An 18,044-nucleotide genomic window follows, 5' to 3' on the forward strand; every position below is an offset into this window, starting at 1 on the left:
GACAATTACTTATTATATATTTGAATGTCCTATCTCTGAAAATGAGCAGACTGAATTCCTTCCCCACTGCTCAAGACATGAAAGTTCATCAACCACACAAAAAGCTGCTTGTATTTTTTGCTTGTGAGTAATAATAAGATACCCCCCAAAAAATTACAGTAGTTATTTTGACTCTGGTAAAGGACTGGCAAAATTGTTTGGAAAGTATGCAGTAGGCGAAGAAGATTTAGACACTATGGGATAGGTTGTTACTTGGGCACCTTAATGTTCATTATGTAATGTGTTTTGTTGCTTAATTTGAGGTTATTGGGGGAGGTTAAATCTGTACTTTTGTCATAGGATTGTACTGTAAATGACCAGAAAAGTAGTAATTTTATGTGTGACCAAAGCCATAACACAGTGATTAAAACAATAAAACAGATGAATATTTATATAGTATCTGCTTTATTGTTTCCTATCATTGTGTCCTCTGAGCACACTTCAGAGGACGGCGGAAGACCAGAAGGCCTGGTGGGAGCTGGTCCATGGGGTTGCGAAGAGTCGGACTCGACTGTGCGACTGAACAACAACAGCATCATTGTGTTATGGGCTACGGACACACATATAAAACTTTTACTGTGTGCTTATTTACACTGCAACCTAATCATGTATATTTAGAAATAAATCCCACTTTCAGTTGGATTTACTCAATAGTAAATGTGCTTAGGACTGCAGTATCAGATGTTACAGATAAATTTTCAAGCTAAGACTCAGAAACTGACTCCAAAGTGGTTACGGTAAGTAACAGGAGCTTCTCAAACACAATGTTGAAGGCACATATTTTAGCCTAAATGTTCAGAGGCACTTACATGAATGGTGTAGTTGAATTAAGTCATAACTAAGTTGCCATGCTGTATGTATGTTTGTGTAACAATGATATTTTTTTTGCAAATGAAATAGATACAGCAAAATGAAGAAATCTGAAAACATGCTAAAGAAACCACATTTGGGGGCACTATCCGTGGTGCTGATTCTCTCTCTGGGGTTTCCAGAAATCACACTTGCGTGTCCTCACCCATGCGCCTGTTATGTTCCCACTGAAGTTCATTGCACATTTCGGTCCTTAGTAGCAGTTCCAACAAGAATCTCGAAACATGTGGAACGAATCAATTTGGGGTTTGTATTGCAATTTTACTGTAGCATTTTACATTCTTTGAGTATAATCCTATAGAGTTCATCCCACATGATGCATAAAGTTGAAGAATTATGCATCACTACTGAATAGAGTTGCAATTTGATGCCTGTACTGTACAAATAAAAAGCTTTGTATAAAGAGTACTAATGAAACTAGGTCTGTAATCCTTCTGCTCTTCTTCTAATTAGCATTTTTGGTGAGTGTTATATGCTCTCAAATCTCCCTCACTTCTGCCTTTAATCCATTACTAAAAGCACAGGACAACATGGAGTGTGCATCATGTGTATTTTCTCTCCATCTGCCTCAAAACTGTTTCGTGCCCACACACTTCTCATTGCAGTTTCAGAATGAAGAAAATTATTTAGGATAACAAATACCAACAAATACCATACCTCGTACATATCTTCCTTTCAGAGATTTCCAGTTACATGCCTCAGTTTCCATGTGCCAGCTTGCCACTTCCAAGATTCTACATGAAGCTACTCCCACTTATTATTGTTCTCACCATATCTGCATTGGCCTTTGGAGTTTAGATATTGTCTTTTCTTTCTGTTTCCATATCTATACCCACCATCTTTCTTACATTGCTTGCGCCATTGGTGTTTACTTTTCTCAAGTAATCTATATCTTACCATCACCTCCTGTAGTGCTGTTTCTCTTCTATACCTTTTCTGCAGCCTATACTCACCAGTAGCTCCATCGTCTTGGTCTCCAACAGTGCCATCCTAAACCATGTTTCAGTCTTCTAAGCCCACTGACTTCAAGGAACATTGAAGGGCAGTACAAATCACTCAGACTACATGCTGCATGTATACTCAGCTTCAACAGCCCATTTTGAGTACCACACTCTAGAACAATATGACATTTTACCATAATGTTAATTCTGGTGCTCATTTATTGTGTCATCCTGTAACGACTCAAGCTCAACAACACAGGAGAAGACTACTTTTGGCCCTGCCAGTGACTTCTATGAAGTGTTTTAGGAAAAGTGGCACAGAAGTGGCTTGGTCATTTTTGTACTCCACAGGAATTTACATGATTTGGTTGCTATCATTTAGAATACTTTTATGATCGCTTTGGTATTTTCCAAAGCACTTAATTCCTTTTTTGCTTGTGACTCATGGGATGACATTTGGAGTAGGTTATGGTTTCTTTCAGGAAGTAAAAGAAATCCCCAAACTGAAAGTACACGAGAACACTGAGAATGCATTTATTGTGAACTGACGGTGCTTTGCCAAAAAATAACTCTGCTTTTAAAGATCAAGAAATACAATCCATCAATTTATACCAAAAAGACTTCAGGAGAATGAGCAATTGATGACATCGACATAATTAAGAATAAAGAATTTCATCTTCTCTAGAAGGTGAAGGCATGGCTGATATGCAGTATTTGGAAAGGGAGTCTCCTATGAATGACATGATCATTTTAGATAAATTTTAGCAATGAAAGATGGGTTTTACTGAGAAAGACCAAAGGTTTATCTAGGCTTCCAAGTATTCTGTCTGGAAGACCAGATATATCTTCCAATCCTAGCTGCCTTGGGAATGTATAACAAAAATCACTAAAAGAGCAATCCAGTCATAACTTTTAGCTTTTGGCAGTATAAGGCTGTCTATGGATCTCTGACACCCACTGCTCTGAAGTGGCAGGAAGTAAGAGGAAGTGTTTTCAGAGCCATAACATAAGAACTTCCAGCTCTGTCAACAAATCAAAGCTTGTGCAGATTCTAAGTGATCAGAAGCCTCTGCTGTTTGAATCCATGCACTTAAGCTTGGCACCAGTGTCAGACCCATCTTCCATTAAGCCACGAAGGCCAGGTCCTAGAATCAAGGCAAATTTTCCTTATGTCACCCAAAAACATGACCTTACCACATGACTTGTGTTAATCTACCACTGTTCAACTTGCTGCTCTGGAAGCCAGCTAGTTATCCTAGAATTCCTGTCTTTGGTTAGAGCTTAGTGGTAGTGTACTATCTGAAACCTTCAGGTTGTCTCTTATAGTCTGATGTGGCTTTGAGTCCTGACTTTCAGTGTGTAGCCTGCATAAACCTTAAGATGGTTAGGTGAATCTATGTGGTTCTGCTACAGACTCTAAGAAGACTTACATTATGAGTGGTTCTTCCACTTAAGTTGGAGGGAGGCAACTTAGGGTGGAGGAAGTCTTCAAACTTGGCTTAGTAGAGTGGTAGGGCACCAACCAATATGTTTTTTTAAAAAATCTAACAATGCATACTAGTTTTTGTCTGTCCAATTTCAGGTCATTGTGTATTTCTTTCAGTATCTCAAAGAGTAACCTGTAATGCAGCTTGGGTAATTTGCAGACATATTTAAACATAATTAATCTATCTAAAGTTAAATAATTGATTATAAATTGTACAGCCCTAGGTGGTTAAATGCTTTATAAATTATAGTAATTGCTATGTTTTAATGAGATCACAGCCCTAGTTTCTAGACCCACACTTTTGCAACTGGAAGACCAGTGATTTATCTTAACAGTTAAATATGTAATTGCATACCCTATTTGCAAATTTAGCAATTTAGCTAGTAGCTGTGGTTTTCCGCTTCTAGAAATGGCTTGGCAGGGATCCATTTTTAAATGTCCTCTTTATTCATTGAAGGTTACATGTTCTGTTGGCACTCTTGCAGGTCTACTGCTTTGCCAGGCTCCGTATCATCACCATATGGCTTCTTGCCATTAACTAATATCCCCAGCTCATGGAGGGGGGAAAGCTTGTTCTAATTGGCATTGCCAGTTTAGACTCTTAAATTGTGATTAGTATTTTTTATATGGCTAAAGAAGCAGAAAACTGACTTTAGAAATCATATAAGAAAATAACCATAAATCATGCATGTCCCTGTTAGAATGCTTCATTAACTGTGTCAAATTAAGTGGATAATTTAAGAGCAAACCAAAGTTACCTAAAATACCAGGTTTTCACAGCACGCAGCTGTCATTCATTACAAAACATAACTGAATCTGTTTCCTTCCCAGGTTTAACAGCATACAGACTATATCTGAAAACTCATTTGCAGGACTTACAAAACTAGAACTTCTCATGATCCATGGGAATGACATCCAAAATATACCTAATGGGGCCTTAAAAGATCTGTCATCATTACAGGTAGAGTCAACGTGTTTCCTTTAGAATAACAACTATAGTTTTCTACGCCGCTAGTTCCTAACTTTTTTTGGTATGGGAACCCACAAGTTCAAATTTACTTGGTGACCCATTGATTTATTGTTGCATTAATTTTGGACCATAGGCTTTTGGCAGCCATCATTTCCATGCATTTTAATTGCATGGAATTGCTTATTTTATAACTGTCACTTGAATATCTGAGCAAAAATTTACTTGCTGCACCTATTAAAGTGGAATCTGTTGAAGCATTTATTGCATTTCCAAGGTTACAGGATTTTTTTTCATGCAAATGTAAGATTGTAACTGATTGCAGCTTTATGAGCTGTAGAAAGTAATCTAAAAACATACAGTTTTGCAAGCAATGTTAGATATAACAAAGTAAAAACTTTTAAATAGTTTTATTCACAATAAAGTCCATTTTGGCTAGTATCAGGGAGATGGCTGAGCTTGCACTTTGTCAACCAGTATTTTATTTAATTTATTTATTGATTTGATTTGATTTATATACCGCCCTCCCCAGATGGGCAGTGTACAACAATTATGCCTCTCTTCTGCATCCCTGTCAGAATGCACAATTCTATGCATGTGCACTCAGTAGTAAGTCTCTGTATTCAACAGGGCTTACTCCCAGGTAAGTGGGCATAGCATTGCCTTGTAAGTAAGCCTCATTGAATTAAATTAGATTTACTTCAGAGAAAACAGACAAAAGCAGATAGGGTGGAGGATTTGGCCTATTCCTTACCTGGGCATACAGTGTCAGGGTCACAGCCCTTTCCACCTCACTTACTTCTGCTCTAAAGTAGAGCTTGGGAAAGGAAAATATGAGAAAGGGGTTGGGGTTTACTTGGGTTGCTCCCTATTTTCTGAAAACTTCAGATTCCAAATCTGACGCTCCTTTCTCATTTCATTCATTTCATTTATTCAAGAAGTCTTCATAGCACATAGGCTTTTAGACAAAACAAGTGAGGGCCCATGATACCCTTCCCCCTCTTAAGTTTATTTCCCCTCTAGTCACTGCCATCTAAAAGAGGGAAGGGACCCCCACAAGTATCTTGGCTCCCCACCACCACTGTAGCAGCCACTGCCACCAGGCCTCTGTGCTCACCCCCACCCCCCAACATTGCTGCTGGAGAACCCAGTGTGGCTCCAGGCCTCTGATGCTGGGCCCATGGCAATTCCCCAAGCCCCTCTACCCTCAAGGCATCTGCTGCTGGGCTGCTGCACTTCCACCTCCCCTCCCCGCCATTGATCCTGGAGAACCCAACTTGGCCCCCACTTTCTCACCAATGAAGTCCTTGGGCTGATTCGCAGCTGCTGCCAGGCTGCTGCCAGGCACAGCTCCTGGCCTCTCCTGCAGCTGCCTCCAGGCTGATGGCTGCCCCCGGCTGTTTTGCTGCTGCTTCCTCCAGGCCCAACACAGCCCCCTGGCTGCTTTGTCACCGTTTCCATGCCCCATGTGCCCCCTGGGCTCTCCTGCCCTTTGCATCCCCTCTGGGCCCTTTGCATCCCCCAGGATTTTTTGCCACTGCTGCAGAAGGGGAGTAGTAAAGAGCATTCTCTGCACTTGCACAGAGAATGCTACTTTACTCTTTGTGAGAATTTAGCCCTCCTGTGTCTTTTTTTAAAAATTTTCAGATTGTTCTGCAAACCTGGGGAGTGTCAGGTTTGAAGTTTGAAGAAAGATCTGTTTAGTGTCCACATGACCCTTATCTGCAAATTTAGCTATCTGCAGATGGGGGCAACGGGTGGCCAATAGTGTATAGATAATATAACAGTAATCAAAATACATGAGAAAAAAGAACATTCAGCCCTAAGTTCCTTTCTCTTATAACACTGTTTTAGAATTGACAGATACCTCCCTCCTCCCCTTGGCTATTCCATTTAACTTCAGTGACAGATTTCTGTTTCAGGGAAATGCATCTGTTTCTAAGAATCAAGCACCTCTAGTTTTCTTCTGCTGATCAGCTCAAACCAATATATTCTGTCCAGAGTCTCATTCAGATACATTCTGCTTTTGTCAGAGGGAGGAAATGAAGCTCTTTCTTTGCAGAAGATTGAAGAGGTGGGGGCAAAAGGTGTATATAAAGTGTGACTTCCCCAGCAATCAGAGACAGTCAGGGATAGCTTGGTCTTGATGTTTCTCCTCTGTGGAGTACCAAAGTATAATCATCTCTGCACTATTGCCCATGACCCGATCTCCCCTTGGAAAACAGACAAGCACCCTCACATACACACAGCCTGGGAGCTGCTGCTGCTGCTGCTGTTGCACCAAGCAGGGCTGGAGCAAGCAGCAGCAAAGAAATGACAAACCTGAAGCAAGCAGGAGCCTGGGGAAGGTCATTTCATTGGCCATTTGTTGCAACTGCCACAGCAGGTGCAACTCAAAAATGGCTTTTAAACTAGTGACTGAACACTGAGAAAGAGCTTGGTGGTGTTAACATCAAAGGAAATGGGGAGGTGGCAGCCAAAGGAAAGAAAAAAATGCAGTACAGCAAGGTCAGGAGCTCCTGTAAAAAAACTCTTGAGGAGCCCAAAAGCCCAACAAGGATGCATCAAGAAGTGGCCCGAAGCCATTCAGAAGGCTGCAGGAAAACAGCATCCCTGGATAAAATTAGGGGAGGGCCTTCAAAGCAACAGCCCGCCTCTTCCACCTCAGGGATTCAGTGAGAGTTCAGCTGGGCACCAGGCAAGGAAGGGAAGGGAACAGCTGCCATAAGCCAACAGGAGCCTGCAAGCCACTTCCACAGGCTTTTAACCACTTGTGGGCTATAATTCACAGGTTGGGAAGAGCCATTCTACTCTATTCTAAAATGCTCTAGAATGCATGCATAGATTTTACATGGTTCCTGCATGTATCCAGAACTCTACATAAGCCAAGACTATTATGTTCTCTTGGGCACTGGAGAAAGCTCCATGGATGCAGAGGGAAATCCACATCACTGACCAATGAGTTGGAATAATCTCCTTCAGTAGAATGCCACCCATTATTGAGCTTCTGTTGTGCACTGAGCAGTCATTTTTATTCCTTGAAGATCTTGAAGGTTTGAATCAGTCTATTGCTATGGTTCATAATGTTCTTTAGTCTCTTGTTTTTGGTCCTGTTCTATAGAACATTACTCATACTTAAGCATCAGTAAAATAAATCGGTCAAGTTAGATGCACCTCTCTTAAATCCTTTTGATTTTAATAGCTTAAGTGTGATGACCTTTCTCTGAGTCAGAGGGAGTGCGTTTTCCTGTGTTGTGTTCTCTGTTTTTCTGAAATATTATCTCAGTGTTGAAAGCATTAATCTACTAATTTTCCTCTACCGTTTAGGTATTCAAAATAAGCTACAACAAGTTGCAAGTTTTAACTGGTCAAACTCTTCAAGGGCTTTCCAGCCTAATGAGACTACATGTGGACCACAACCGAATTGAATTCATCCATCCAAATGCTTTTAATGGATTAACTTCCCTACGACTTCTCCATTTGGAAGGAAATTTACTTCAGCAGCTTCACCCCAACACATTTTCCACATTTATCGTCCTTGATTATTTCAGGCTGTCAACGATAAAGCACCTCTATTTGTCTGAAAATTCTATTAGAACACTGCCTGTGGGCATTTTTCAAAAAATGCCACTCCTAGAGAACATTTATCTTCATGGAAACCCCTGGTCCTGTGACTGCAGGTTGAGATGGCTCCTTGAATGGAATGAAAAGTCTCCAGGTAGGAGTCTTTTAAAAAGGAAACTATAAAAGTGACTCCAGCAGAAACTTGTGTGTTTATTTTGTATTCCTTTGTTATGGGCACTCAAGGTTTGGTTTATTTATTTATCAAGCTTATAGACTGTATTTCTGTAATTTAGTGCAGATTGCTGTGAACAAAACAATAGCAAAAAAAGTTCCATCATGTGTGAAAATAATTATGTGATTTGTCAAATACATTTATTTATTTGTTTGTTTGTTTATTTATTTATATCTTTGGCTTATATACCACCCTGACCCCAAAGGGTCTCTGGGCAGTTTACATAGAGATTCTAGTGTTTCTTTCCCCTAACTAAGGCCACATCCCTAACTAAGGCCACATAGTGCTGGGACGGGGCTGCCTACTGGCACCAAGGTGGTGGGCTTGCTGTTTTTCTCCGGCTCAGCTCCTTTCTTTTTCTGGCAGCTCTGGTCAGTGGTTCTGTCCTGGCGTTCAGAGGAGGATCTTTCCTTCATAGTGGCTTCCTTCCATATGGTTTCCATAGTGGTTTTTGGAACTTGATTGATGAAAACCAGGGATCTGAGTAATTCCTGAATGACATGATGTCATACAGGACTAAGATGGTCAACACCTACTAAAGGCCTTGTGTTAAGGGCTTGATCTCTCACCTGAATCCTTTTGTGTTCATAAACATTTGATTATGGTGGCCCACACTCCTTTTGGGTTCTGTATGTCAATGCATGACTGTGTGTCTGTTTCTCTTGCTATTTGACTCCAAGAAAGAGTTGCAGATAGGGAGGCATTTGTCAGAAAACTACAGAACTTACCATGCCAGTGAGAAGGCTAGTTTCTAAATCTTCTCCTTGGGTCAGTGACTGAGTCATGCCACTTTCTTATGGGCATGATTACAGACAAACAGCTCTGCATATCCCTGAGCAAATGCTATAACTTTTTAGAAATGTATGTAGATACCCTAAAGAACAAGAATTTTCCCAGGCATCAGGGCCAACTTGGGGGAAGTCCATGCAACTTGAGAATGCATCCTAAAATATCATATGGTGTTATAAAGAATTCTGTGATATATTCACATTTCAAACAGATATCCATGCAACAAATATAAGTGTAATGGAAGTGGTAATTACAGAATCCTCAGTGATGATAACCAGGGAAGGGCTGTCAAGAAGCAGGCTGAGGAATTTGACAAATGTTAGGAATAATGAAAGGAAAACAGATCCACCCAAATCAAAATCTTTTAAAAATAGTTCAGTATCCTTTTTGAGGGGTTGTAGAGTTAAGTTGAAAACCAACATGTTCTTGGGCAGTTTCTGGTAGTCAGGACAGATGAGGTGTGACCGGAAAGAAATATGTAGGAGAAAAGCTCTTGTGTGGAGCCTGTGCAATGCAGTAATTAGAGTGTCAGACTAGGATCTAGGAGACTCAGGTTCAAATTCTCTACCATTAAAGCTTACTGGGTGATTGTGGGCCATTCACACACTCTTAACCTACCTCACAGGGTGATTGTGAAGATCAAATGCAGGAACAATGTATGCTGCTTTCGGTTCCCATTGCTGAGAATGGTGGGGTATAAATGAAGTAAATAATAAAATTGTGTTTCATATTTCATACTCTCTTGTTTTATACTGTCATTTGCTTTCCAATTATATACCCAAACAGCAAAATTAGAATTAGTACATTTCTATTCAACTTTCTTGTGAGATCGGAGTCCTTGCCTTTAGAAAACATTTAATTTTTTCTGGTAAAAACATTCCATGTGAAAGTTCCATGGACTATCTAATTTTTTTTTGTCTTCCAGGTGTCCTAAAGTGTAAAAAAGACAAAATCTATGAGGATGGGCAGCTCTGCCCAAAATGCACCTACCCTAAGCACCTCCAGACTCATGATATTCAACATTTGAAAGACATTTCTTGCACAAAGCCCATCATACAGTCTCCACTAAAACTGAACATCAGCCACAATGAGGAGGAAGAGGAGGAAGATGATGACAGCTCTGAATTTCACAGCAAAGAGTTTCAGCTTACTCCATGGAATATTACTCTAAATGTGACAGATGAGCATGGAAACATCGTGAATCTGGATTGTGAGATCAAGAAACCAACAGACTCTACCAAAATCCAGTGGAATCAAATCTCTCCCCAAGAAATGGAAATCAATGCCTCCATTTCCCTGGATATGGAGTGCCTCATGAACCGAGAGAACTATGAAAAACTGTGGAAGCTAATTGCTTATTACAGTGAAGTCCCTGTCAAGCTAGAAAGGGAGCACATGCTCAGCCATGAACCTCAGTTGAGCTACCATTACAGGCAAGGTTCTGATTATGATGCACTTTATTACACAGGTGTGAAAGGGAGGATCTTTGCTGAGCCTGCCTGGTTGATGCAACCCCTGATACATATCCAATTAAACAGGCGCCAGAGTACTGGGAAGAAAGTAGTGCTGTCGTTTTCTACCCATGTTTCTCAAACCCTTCAAACTCAAGGCAACAAACAGCAGAGAAACAGCTGGGTTATGATAGAGCAAGACCTCCACACAAAGGCAGTTCAGAGTGTAGTAGAGGGTTCAGATGCTCAGCTGAGCTGCAATGTGAAAGCAACAGATAGTCCTTCCATCAAATGGCTTCTTCCAGATGGGACTAAATTGAAAGCTCCATTCAAAATGGAGGACAGCAGATTTTCTGTCCTTAGCAGTGGTCAGCTGGTCATCAAATCAGTAGCCTATGCTGATTCAGGTGTGTACCACTGTGTTGCTCAAGTGAGAGGTGATATAGATTCAATGTCCTACAGAATTTTGGTGCAGCCTCCAGTCATTCAGCCAGCAGATTCTGAGATAATAAAGGTTCAGAAAAACATGGGGGAGCCCATACTTTTGCCCTGCAGCGCAGAGGCCATACCAGATGCACACCTAAGCTGGATACTTCCGAACAGCCATGTACTCAATGATTTATCGAACTCCTCCAATGGGTACCTTTTAGACAATGGCTCACTATTCATTCCACACAGCCGTGTCAGTGACAGTGGGTATTATCGGTGTGTGGCTATAAACCAACAAGGATCAGATCAATTTGCCATCAGGGTCACAGTAAATAAAATGGTGTCTGACAGATCCTCAAAAAGCATGAAATTAAAAAGGCGTCCTGGTTCAAGAACCTCAGTAAAAACAAAGGTTCAAGTCATAGATGATGATGAGGGATCAGGTGCCGGAGAGAGTGATGAAACTCTAAGTAAAAAAATCCACTTGAAGAACCATGAAGTATCCCTTAAGCAAAGGAATGACCGTGTTTCTCATGTGAAAAAGAATAAAAAAGGGAAACGTAAAATGAAGTTATGGAAAGGAATGGATGGGAATCCAGAGATTAATGTTGCAGAGGGACGGAGAGTATTTGAATCTCGACGGAGAATAAATATGGCAAACAAACAGATCAACCCACAACACTGGGCCAATATTTTGGCCAAGGTTCGTGGCAAAAATCTTCCTAGAACAACAGTGGCTCCAGTCTCTTCTCTAAGGATTACTACAGAGACTCCATTGATGCATAAAACTACAAGGCCTCCTCCTCCCATTGTCAGTCCCCCACAAAAGACTACTACAGAACCTCCTGTCAGTGGAGAGGAATCTTCTGGTGACATATCTCACTTGGGAGAGACAGAGCCACTCTTGGTCACTGTTCCTCCCATTATTGATGCACGGGATTATAATCAGTTTCCATTATTTGCAGTAGTAAGTGCTGAGCCTGAGTCTGTTGTAGAGCACAAATCATCAGACACAATAAAAAGTACATACCTGGTGGAAACACCTATTGCCAAAGATTCTTGGCTCTCCACAACTGTACACTCACATGATTGGGAACACAGTGATTTGAGAACAGATCATCATCCAACAGTCACCACTCCTTTCACTAAAGAGCACTCAAATGAAGAAGTAATAAGCAGCCAGCCTTATATTCTGAGCACTTTGATCACAGCACACAAAGGAGTTAGAACCACACAACATACATTCTCTTCTGTAGAAAGATCACTCGAAGCTGATGTCTCTGCAGATCATCAGGCCTCTGAAAGCTCCAAAATCACAAGTACTATTTTTATGCCTGTTTCTCCATTTAAAGATTCTGGGAACGATGGTAGCATAGAACATCAGCAAGTAAACAAAAATTCTGACCCAAACCATGTATTGGAAGGAGTAACACTTGAAAACATACATATTCCAATACCAGAATCTATTTCAACTTTGGAAAGTACTGCTGCTCCATTTAAAAAGAGTGACTGGCTAATGACTACAGCTGCTGCTAACAAACTAACCACAATGGCAGTCATTCCAGACCATGGAAGAAAAAGCACTACCTCTGATTCACAGGTTCCCCAGCATTCTCGCAGAAGACCATATGGAAGAAGGAGATTAAGACCAAACAGGTTCAGAAGACCAAGACCTATTCCTCCTACTGTCTCTCCCCTGGGAGCTAGGCCTTACATTCAAAATACATATGAAACAGAAGCTGCAACCCAAAGTTTGCTAAGGTACATTTATAGGAGTCATCATAAACCTGATGCTGAAGCAGAAGCTGCAAATGAACATAAACCTTTGGAAGAGAGCTCTTTATTAACAACAAGTGCTACTGCTTTACAAAAATCCATCAAAGTCCATGACCTGGAAGCAATTTCTGTCCTCAGCCTTACTCCTTCACAACCTAGAACACCTGCAATAATTTCTAATGTTGCCAAAGAGCAGAAAAGTCATATGATGATATCACCACATGATGCATTGACCACAGCCCCCGATCCAGAACTATTTTTATATCCTAGCTTAGGGCATAAACCAGCAACATCAACTGACAATGAATTCATCAAAACCATTGAAGGAAATACGGCTACAATAAGCTATGAAGGCATGGATACACATACATCAGGGTCTTCAGTATCTATTGCAAGTTTCACTAGCCCAATATTATCAGTTTCCTCCATTCCAGAATTTGAAGAAGGATCTGTAGTCTCATCATCTCCAGAGAACAGAGTCATGCCAAAAGCACCTCAATCAAGGCCGGATATTGTACCACATTGGACTACTGTTGATAGCACAGCAGTACATTTTACGGATCCTTCAGATGTCGACGAACTGCAGAAATCTTCAGGCTCACTAACAATGACTACAATCACACCATTTTCTAAACAAAGAGAAACAGAGACTTCACCCCACTATAGTACAATATTTGATGATCTTTTAGAACCCCCGGAAACTAAACAAACTATCAGCCTGTTGCATAACAAAACACAAATAATAACATCTTCAAGTCACACAAAGGAAACGATCACTCAGTTACAAGACCATCATGACCAGACTGCTGTTCATAGAACTGAAACAAACCATTCTCCAGTTTTGCCCATTGCATTTGCACCTCTGGTGACTACTCTCTCACCATTAGAATCTAGCACTCCTAATTGGTTTGACCATTCTGCTACCAAGGAAAGTTACACATCTAGTCAAGTCATGTCACCTGACCTTAAGGGATCTGGTGCCGATAACATACGAGCCAAAGTTCGCTCAAGGCAGAATGAACTTTTCTTCACCCATTCAAACCAGAACAGAATAACCACACAACAAAAGCAAGTGCAATTGAAAGAGTCATCTGGGAGCAGAACATTCAACAGTTTAGTGCCAAATCCAAATGTTCCTCGCCAACCAGTGAGAGTTATACCAATTTTTAATCAGCCACCTGCTTTTTCACCACCAAAACTTCCTCATGTGAGAGGTACAGTGAGGCCTCCATATCTCATTGTACCAGGTCTATTTCATCATTTTGGAACTTATCAGCCTCCCCTTCATTATACCAATAAACCAGAAATAACTGCCTATGCTGCTCATACAACGCAAGACAGAAAAATCTCTACTCTTCACACAGAGACTTTTCTCACCATGACAGGAGCGCCACTGTACAAACCTAAGCCAAATCTTCCAAGCAGATTTGGCAATCAGGGTGAAACCAGATACAGCACTCCATCCAGAGGTTTTGTCAATAACTACCTTCCTGATACCAAAGACAAGCATGGAAGAATAATAAATCAAGCTATACCATATTTCCCCAAGCCCAGAATGCCCTTCCTGGTTAACAGAACCAGAGTAGTCCAATACTTGGATATAAATTCTAAACCCATGACGACCAATCTTCTTGCCCCAGCAAGCTCAACCGAGAAGAAATTTGCCTCTTCCACACAGAGCACTCCTATAAAAGTCACAACAATCCCAGTCCCTCCTCTGGCCTTAAGTACTGCACCACCAGCTATAACTATCCCTCCTGCATTCATAGCTCCAAGTGTTAAACCTCAAATGGCTTCAACCTTACAGTTCTCCCGAAGCATCTCTAACAGCAATCCACATGTGCCATTTGTACTTAAACTGGGAGGAAAGCCATTTAATTCCAGCATAGTTCAGCCTTCCACAAATCTCAGCACACAAGGGGCAAGGCCTAAGATCTTAACAAAAGGATTTAACAGTTTATCCATTCTTGCTGAATCAGATGCTGTTATCCCCTGCGATGCCACAGGAGAACCCAAGCCTTTCATTTCTTGGACAAAAATCTCCACAGGTAAGAGCTTTTAAGCTTGATGCAGTCACAAAAGAGCATGAGAACTTGCATTTCCCCCCAAAGGTTATATACAATACACACCCTTTCACATACCCCCAGCTCAACCTATTTACAAAGTGAGATTCCCATTATTACTATTGATCTTGTAATTTTGTGCTTGCATTTATTCTAGTGTACTATTTCACAATGATTTAAATAAAGCAGAACTCAAGCGGCACCTTGAAGACCTTAAAGAAATCAAGGTGTCACTTGCTTTCTGTTTTTGTTTGCTACAACAGACTAACAGAGCCACTCTCTTGAAATAATGATCTAGCAAGAGTGATGTGGACACCCAAGCAGCCTTCACAATGTGGATGAAAATGTTCCATCCAGATGGGTGCTGTGATGCTCATCTAAGACCTATTGAACAGGCTAGATGCATCATTTGATGCATGTAGGGATGCCCAAGAACATCAGAGTCTCCATGGGAGATTATCTGGCATTAGTTTTTGCTCCTCTACCCCTTTGTTCTGTTAGAGTATTAGTAGAGGTGTTATTGCAGTTTCTGGGTTGTTGTTTTTTTTAAAAAAAGAATAACAAAGTCTGTTATTTTCTGTCTGCTGAATCTCCTAGGGGCTCTAATGACAGCTAATACAAGGATACAACGTTTTGAAGTTTTGAAAAATGGTACATTCATTATCCGCAAAGTTCACCTTCAGGACCGTGGACAGTATTTATGCATGGCTCAGAACCTACATGGTGTTGATAAAATGATTGTCCTGTTGACAGTCCTAGCCCAGCAGCCCAAAATATTAGGTTCCCGCTTCAGAGATGTGACTGTTTATTTTGGAGAAAAGGTGACCATGGATTGCCAAGCCACTGGAATTCCAAGCCCACACATTTCTTGGATTTTCCCGGACAGAAAAATATTGCAAACTGTGAGTACTACAGATGGTAGAGTGATGCTGTATGAGAACCGAACCTTGTCCCTCAAGGACACTAACTTCTCAGACCGGGGAGTTTACAAATGCATAGCCAGCAATGCCGCAGGGGCAGATAGCACTGCTGTGAGACTTCACATAGCTGCCTTGCCACCTATTATCCAGCAGGAAAAGCAGCAGAACATTTCCCTTAATGTGGGACAGAACATTAATATTCACTGTAGTGCCAAAGCAGCACCTTTGCCGAACATCCGTTGGGTGCTTTTTGATGGTACACAGATTCGGACTTCCCAGTTTGTTCATGGGAATCTGTTTGTTTTTCCAAATGGAACCCTTTACATACGTAACGTTTCGCCTAAAGACAGTGGGAGCTATGAATGTATTGCAGCTAATATGGTAGGTGCTGCCAGGAGATCGGTATGGCTGCATGTCAAGAAGCAGTCCACAAATGCCAGGATCACCGGGAGTTCTCCCCAGAGAACTGATGTGACATATGGTGGCACCCTACAATTGGACTGCAGCGCATCAGGGGACCCCTGGCCACGGATACTCTGGAGGCTGCCTTCCAAAAGAATGGTGGATTCCATACACAGGTAAAATATCTGATGCTTTTTTGTTGGTTTTGATGACAGGATAATTTGCAAATTATCACACTATGCCACATTCCAGTTTTATGCTCTGTGGTTAGAAATAATAACCTGTTCATGTTAGTGTTTCTTGATCAGTGTTCCCTCTAAGCTGAGTTAGTGTGAGCTAGCTCACAGTTTTTTTGCCTCTGACTCACACATTTTTGTCTTAGCTCAGGAAGGATGGCTCCAGAGCAAACTAATAGATGCAGCAGCCAAATCGCTCACTCACAACTTTAATGCCAGTAGCTCACAAAGTAGAATTTTTGCTCACAAGACTCCACAGCTTAGGGGGAACATTGCTCTTGATTTATATATTACATGTCATTTCTGAATGGCAACTACCTCTAGCAACCACTTAATCCTTTATGTGGCATTTCTGGTTTCTCCATGCAGCATTTCATAAGTATATTTGGACTTAAGAAGCCCGATCCTATATATCTGTCTGTACCATTTTATTTTGCACTATCTCCAAGGAGCTCAGGGCAGCATATGTGGTTCTCTACCCCCCTTATCTTCACCATAACCTTGTGAGGTGGTTATAGAGTGTAACTGGCCCAAAGTTATGCATTAAGCTAAGTAGGAATTTGAAGCTCAGCCATCCTAGTCCAGCACTTTAACCTCTATAACACACTGGCTTTGACTACACTGATCTTTCTCATGTTTTTTTTCAGAAATGTCCCACTGAATTCAGTGGATCTTTCTCATTAATAAGCCTGCATACTGTTGTTTGCTTAAAGCAGTGTTTTTTTGGAATTTGGAGATTCCTCAAAAGCATATTAACAATTCCTCACTTAGGTCGAAGAGCTTCCTGAAAGGAAGGTTACCTCCACTCATACAGTCTTTCCCTGCCAAGAAGAGCCACAAGAGAATGTTTGGTTGTGCTGTATTATGTACTCACTAGCAGTAAAGCCTGTTGTGAAAGCAATACAACGGGATCTAGAAAGAGGCTCTGGGGCAGTGCTCTGGCTTTGGGCAAACAGTGTCAATTTGCTGTGGTGACCTCAGCAGGGTATAATGACAGAGTCCACTGTTTTCTCCAGAGGAACTGATCTCTGCTACCTGAAGAGCAGTTGTAATTGTGAGTAATCTGTAGCCCTCACCTGGAGATTGGCAACAATTGTTACCCAGGACAAAATGGCTGGTTTGGAGGGTGGAGTCTATGGCATTCTACCTGTCTGAGGTCCCACCCCTCTGCAAACCCCACCCTCTCCAGGCTCCACCCCTCAAATCCCCAGGAATTTGTCAGCATGTAGTTGGCAACCCCATCTCCTTCCCAGCTAGCCTCCAACCTACCATTATCTGCCCCTTTGACTTCAGCTGACTTCTGCCCTCCCTTCTGCAGAGCAGTTGTAATACTGAGTGCTCTCCAGCCCTCACCTGGAGATTGGCAACAATGGTTCTCTATGTGAGACTGACTGGTTTGGAGGGTGGAGTCTATGGCAGTGTACCTGTCTGAGGTCCCACCCCTCCTCAAAGATCACCCTCTTCAGGCTCCATCCCTCAAGTCTCCAGGAATTTCCCATCTGGAGTTGGCAACCCTATCAGGATTGGCCCCAATGTGTTTTCTCCCAAAGGCCAAAGTAGGTGACAGGACCAAGCTTAGTTGCCTACCAACAGGCACTGAGGGGAATGTAGGGTTGCCAGCTCTAAGGAGGGAAATACCTGGAGGTTTGGGGGGTGGATTCTGTAGAGGGCCGGGCGACGGAGGCATCGGCCTTCTGTCGCCCGCCTTGCCCCCCCAATCTCGGCCCGGGCACCCGCGGCTCCCACCAGCGGCCGCCCGACTCCAGACTCCCCCGCGGCCACTCCAGCCAGGCGACGGAGGCATCGGCCTTCCATCGCTTGCCTCGCCCCCACCCCCCAATCTCGGCCGGGCAACGGAGGCATCGGCCTTCCGTCGGCC

At 42.0% G+C, this 18,044-nt stretch overlaps 1 protein-coding gene across 1 annotated transcript in view; it reads left to right on the top strand.

Moving 5' to 3' along the window:
- Positions 1–946: 946 nt before the first annotated feature.
- Positions 947–18,044, top strand: part of MXRA5 (matrix-remodelling associated 5) — a 25,125-nt gene continuing 8,027 nt past the window's right edge. Inside the window, exons 1-6 of the mRNA XM_015426518.1 lie at positions 947–1,155; positions 4,168–4,297; positions 7,631–8,021; positions 9,814–13,022; positions 13,131–14,592; positions 15,205–16,105. Coding sequence (XP_015282004.1) covers positions 950–1,155; positions 4,168–4,297; positions 7,631–8,021; positions 9,814–13,022; positions 13,131–14,592; positions 15,205–16,105 — 6,299 coding nt within the window. The 5' untranslated portion in view covers positions 947–949. The remainder of the gene's footprint in view (positions 1,156–4,167; positions 4,298–7,630; positions 8,022–9,813; positions 13,023–13,130; positions 14,593–15,204; positions 16,106–18,044) is intronic.

This window comes from Gekko japonicus, unplaced genomic scaffold, assembly GCF_001447785.1.
Source record: "Gekko japonicus isolate JY-2015 unplaced genomic scaffold, Gekko_japonicus_V1.1 scaffold1206, whole genome shotgun sequence".
Taxonomy (NCBI): domain Eukaryota; kingdom Metazoa; phylum Chordata; class Lepidosauria; order Squamata; family Gekkonidae; genus Gekko; species Gekko japonicus.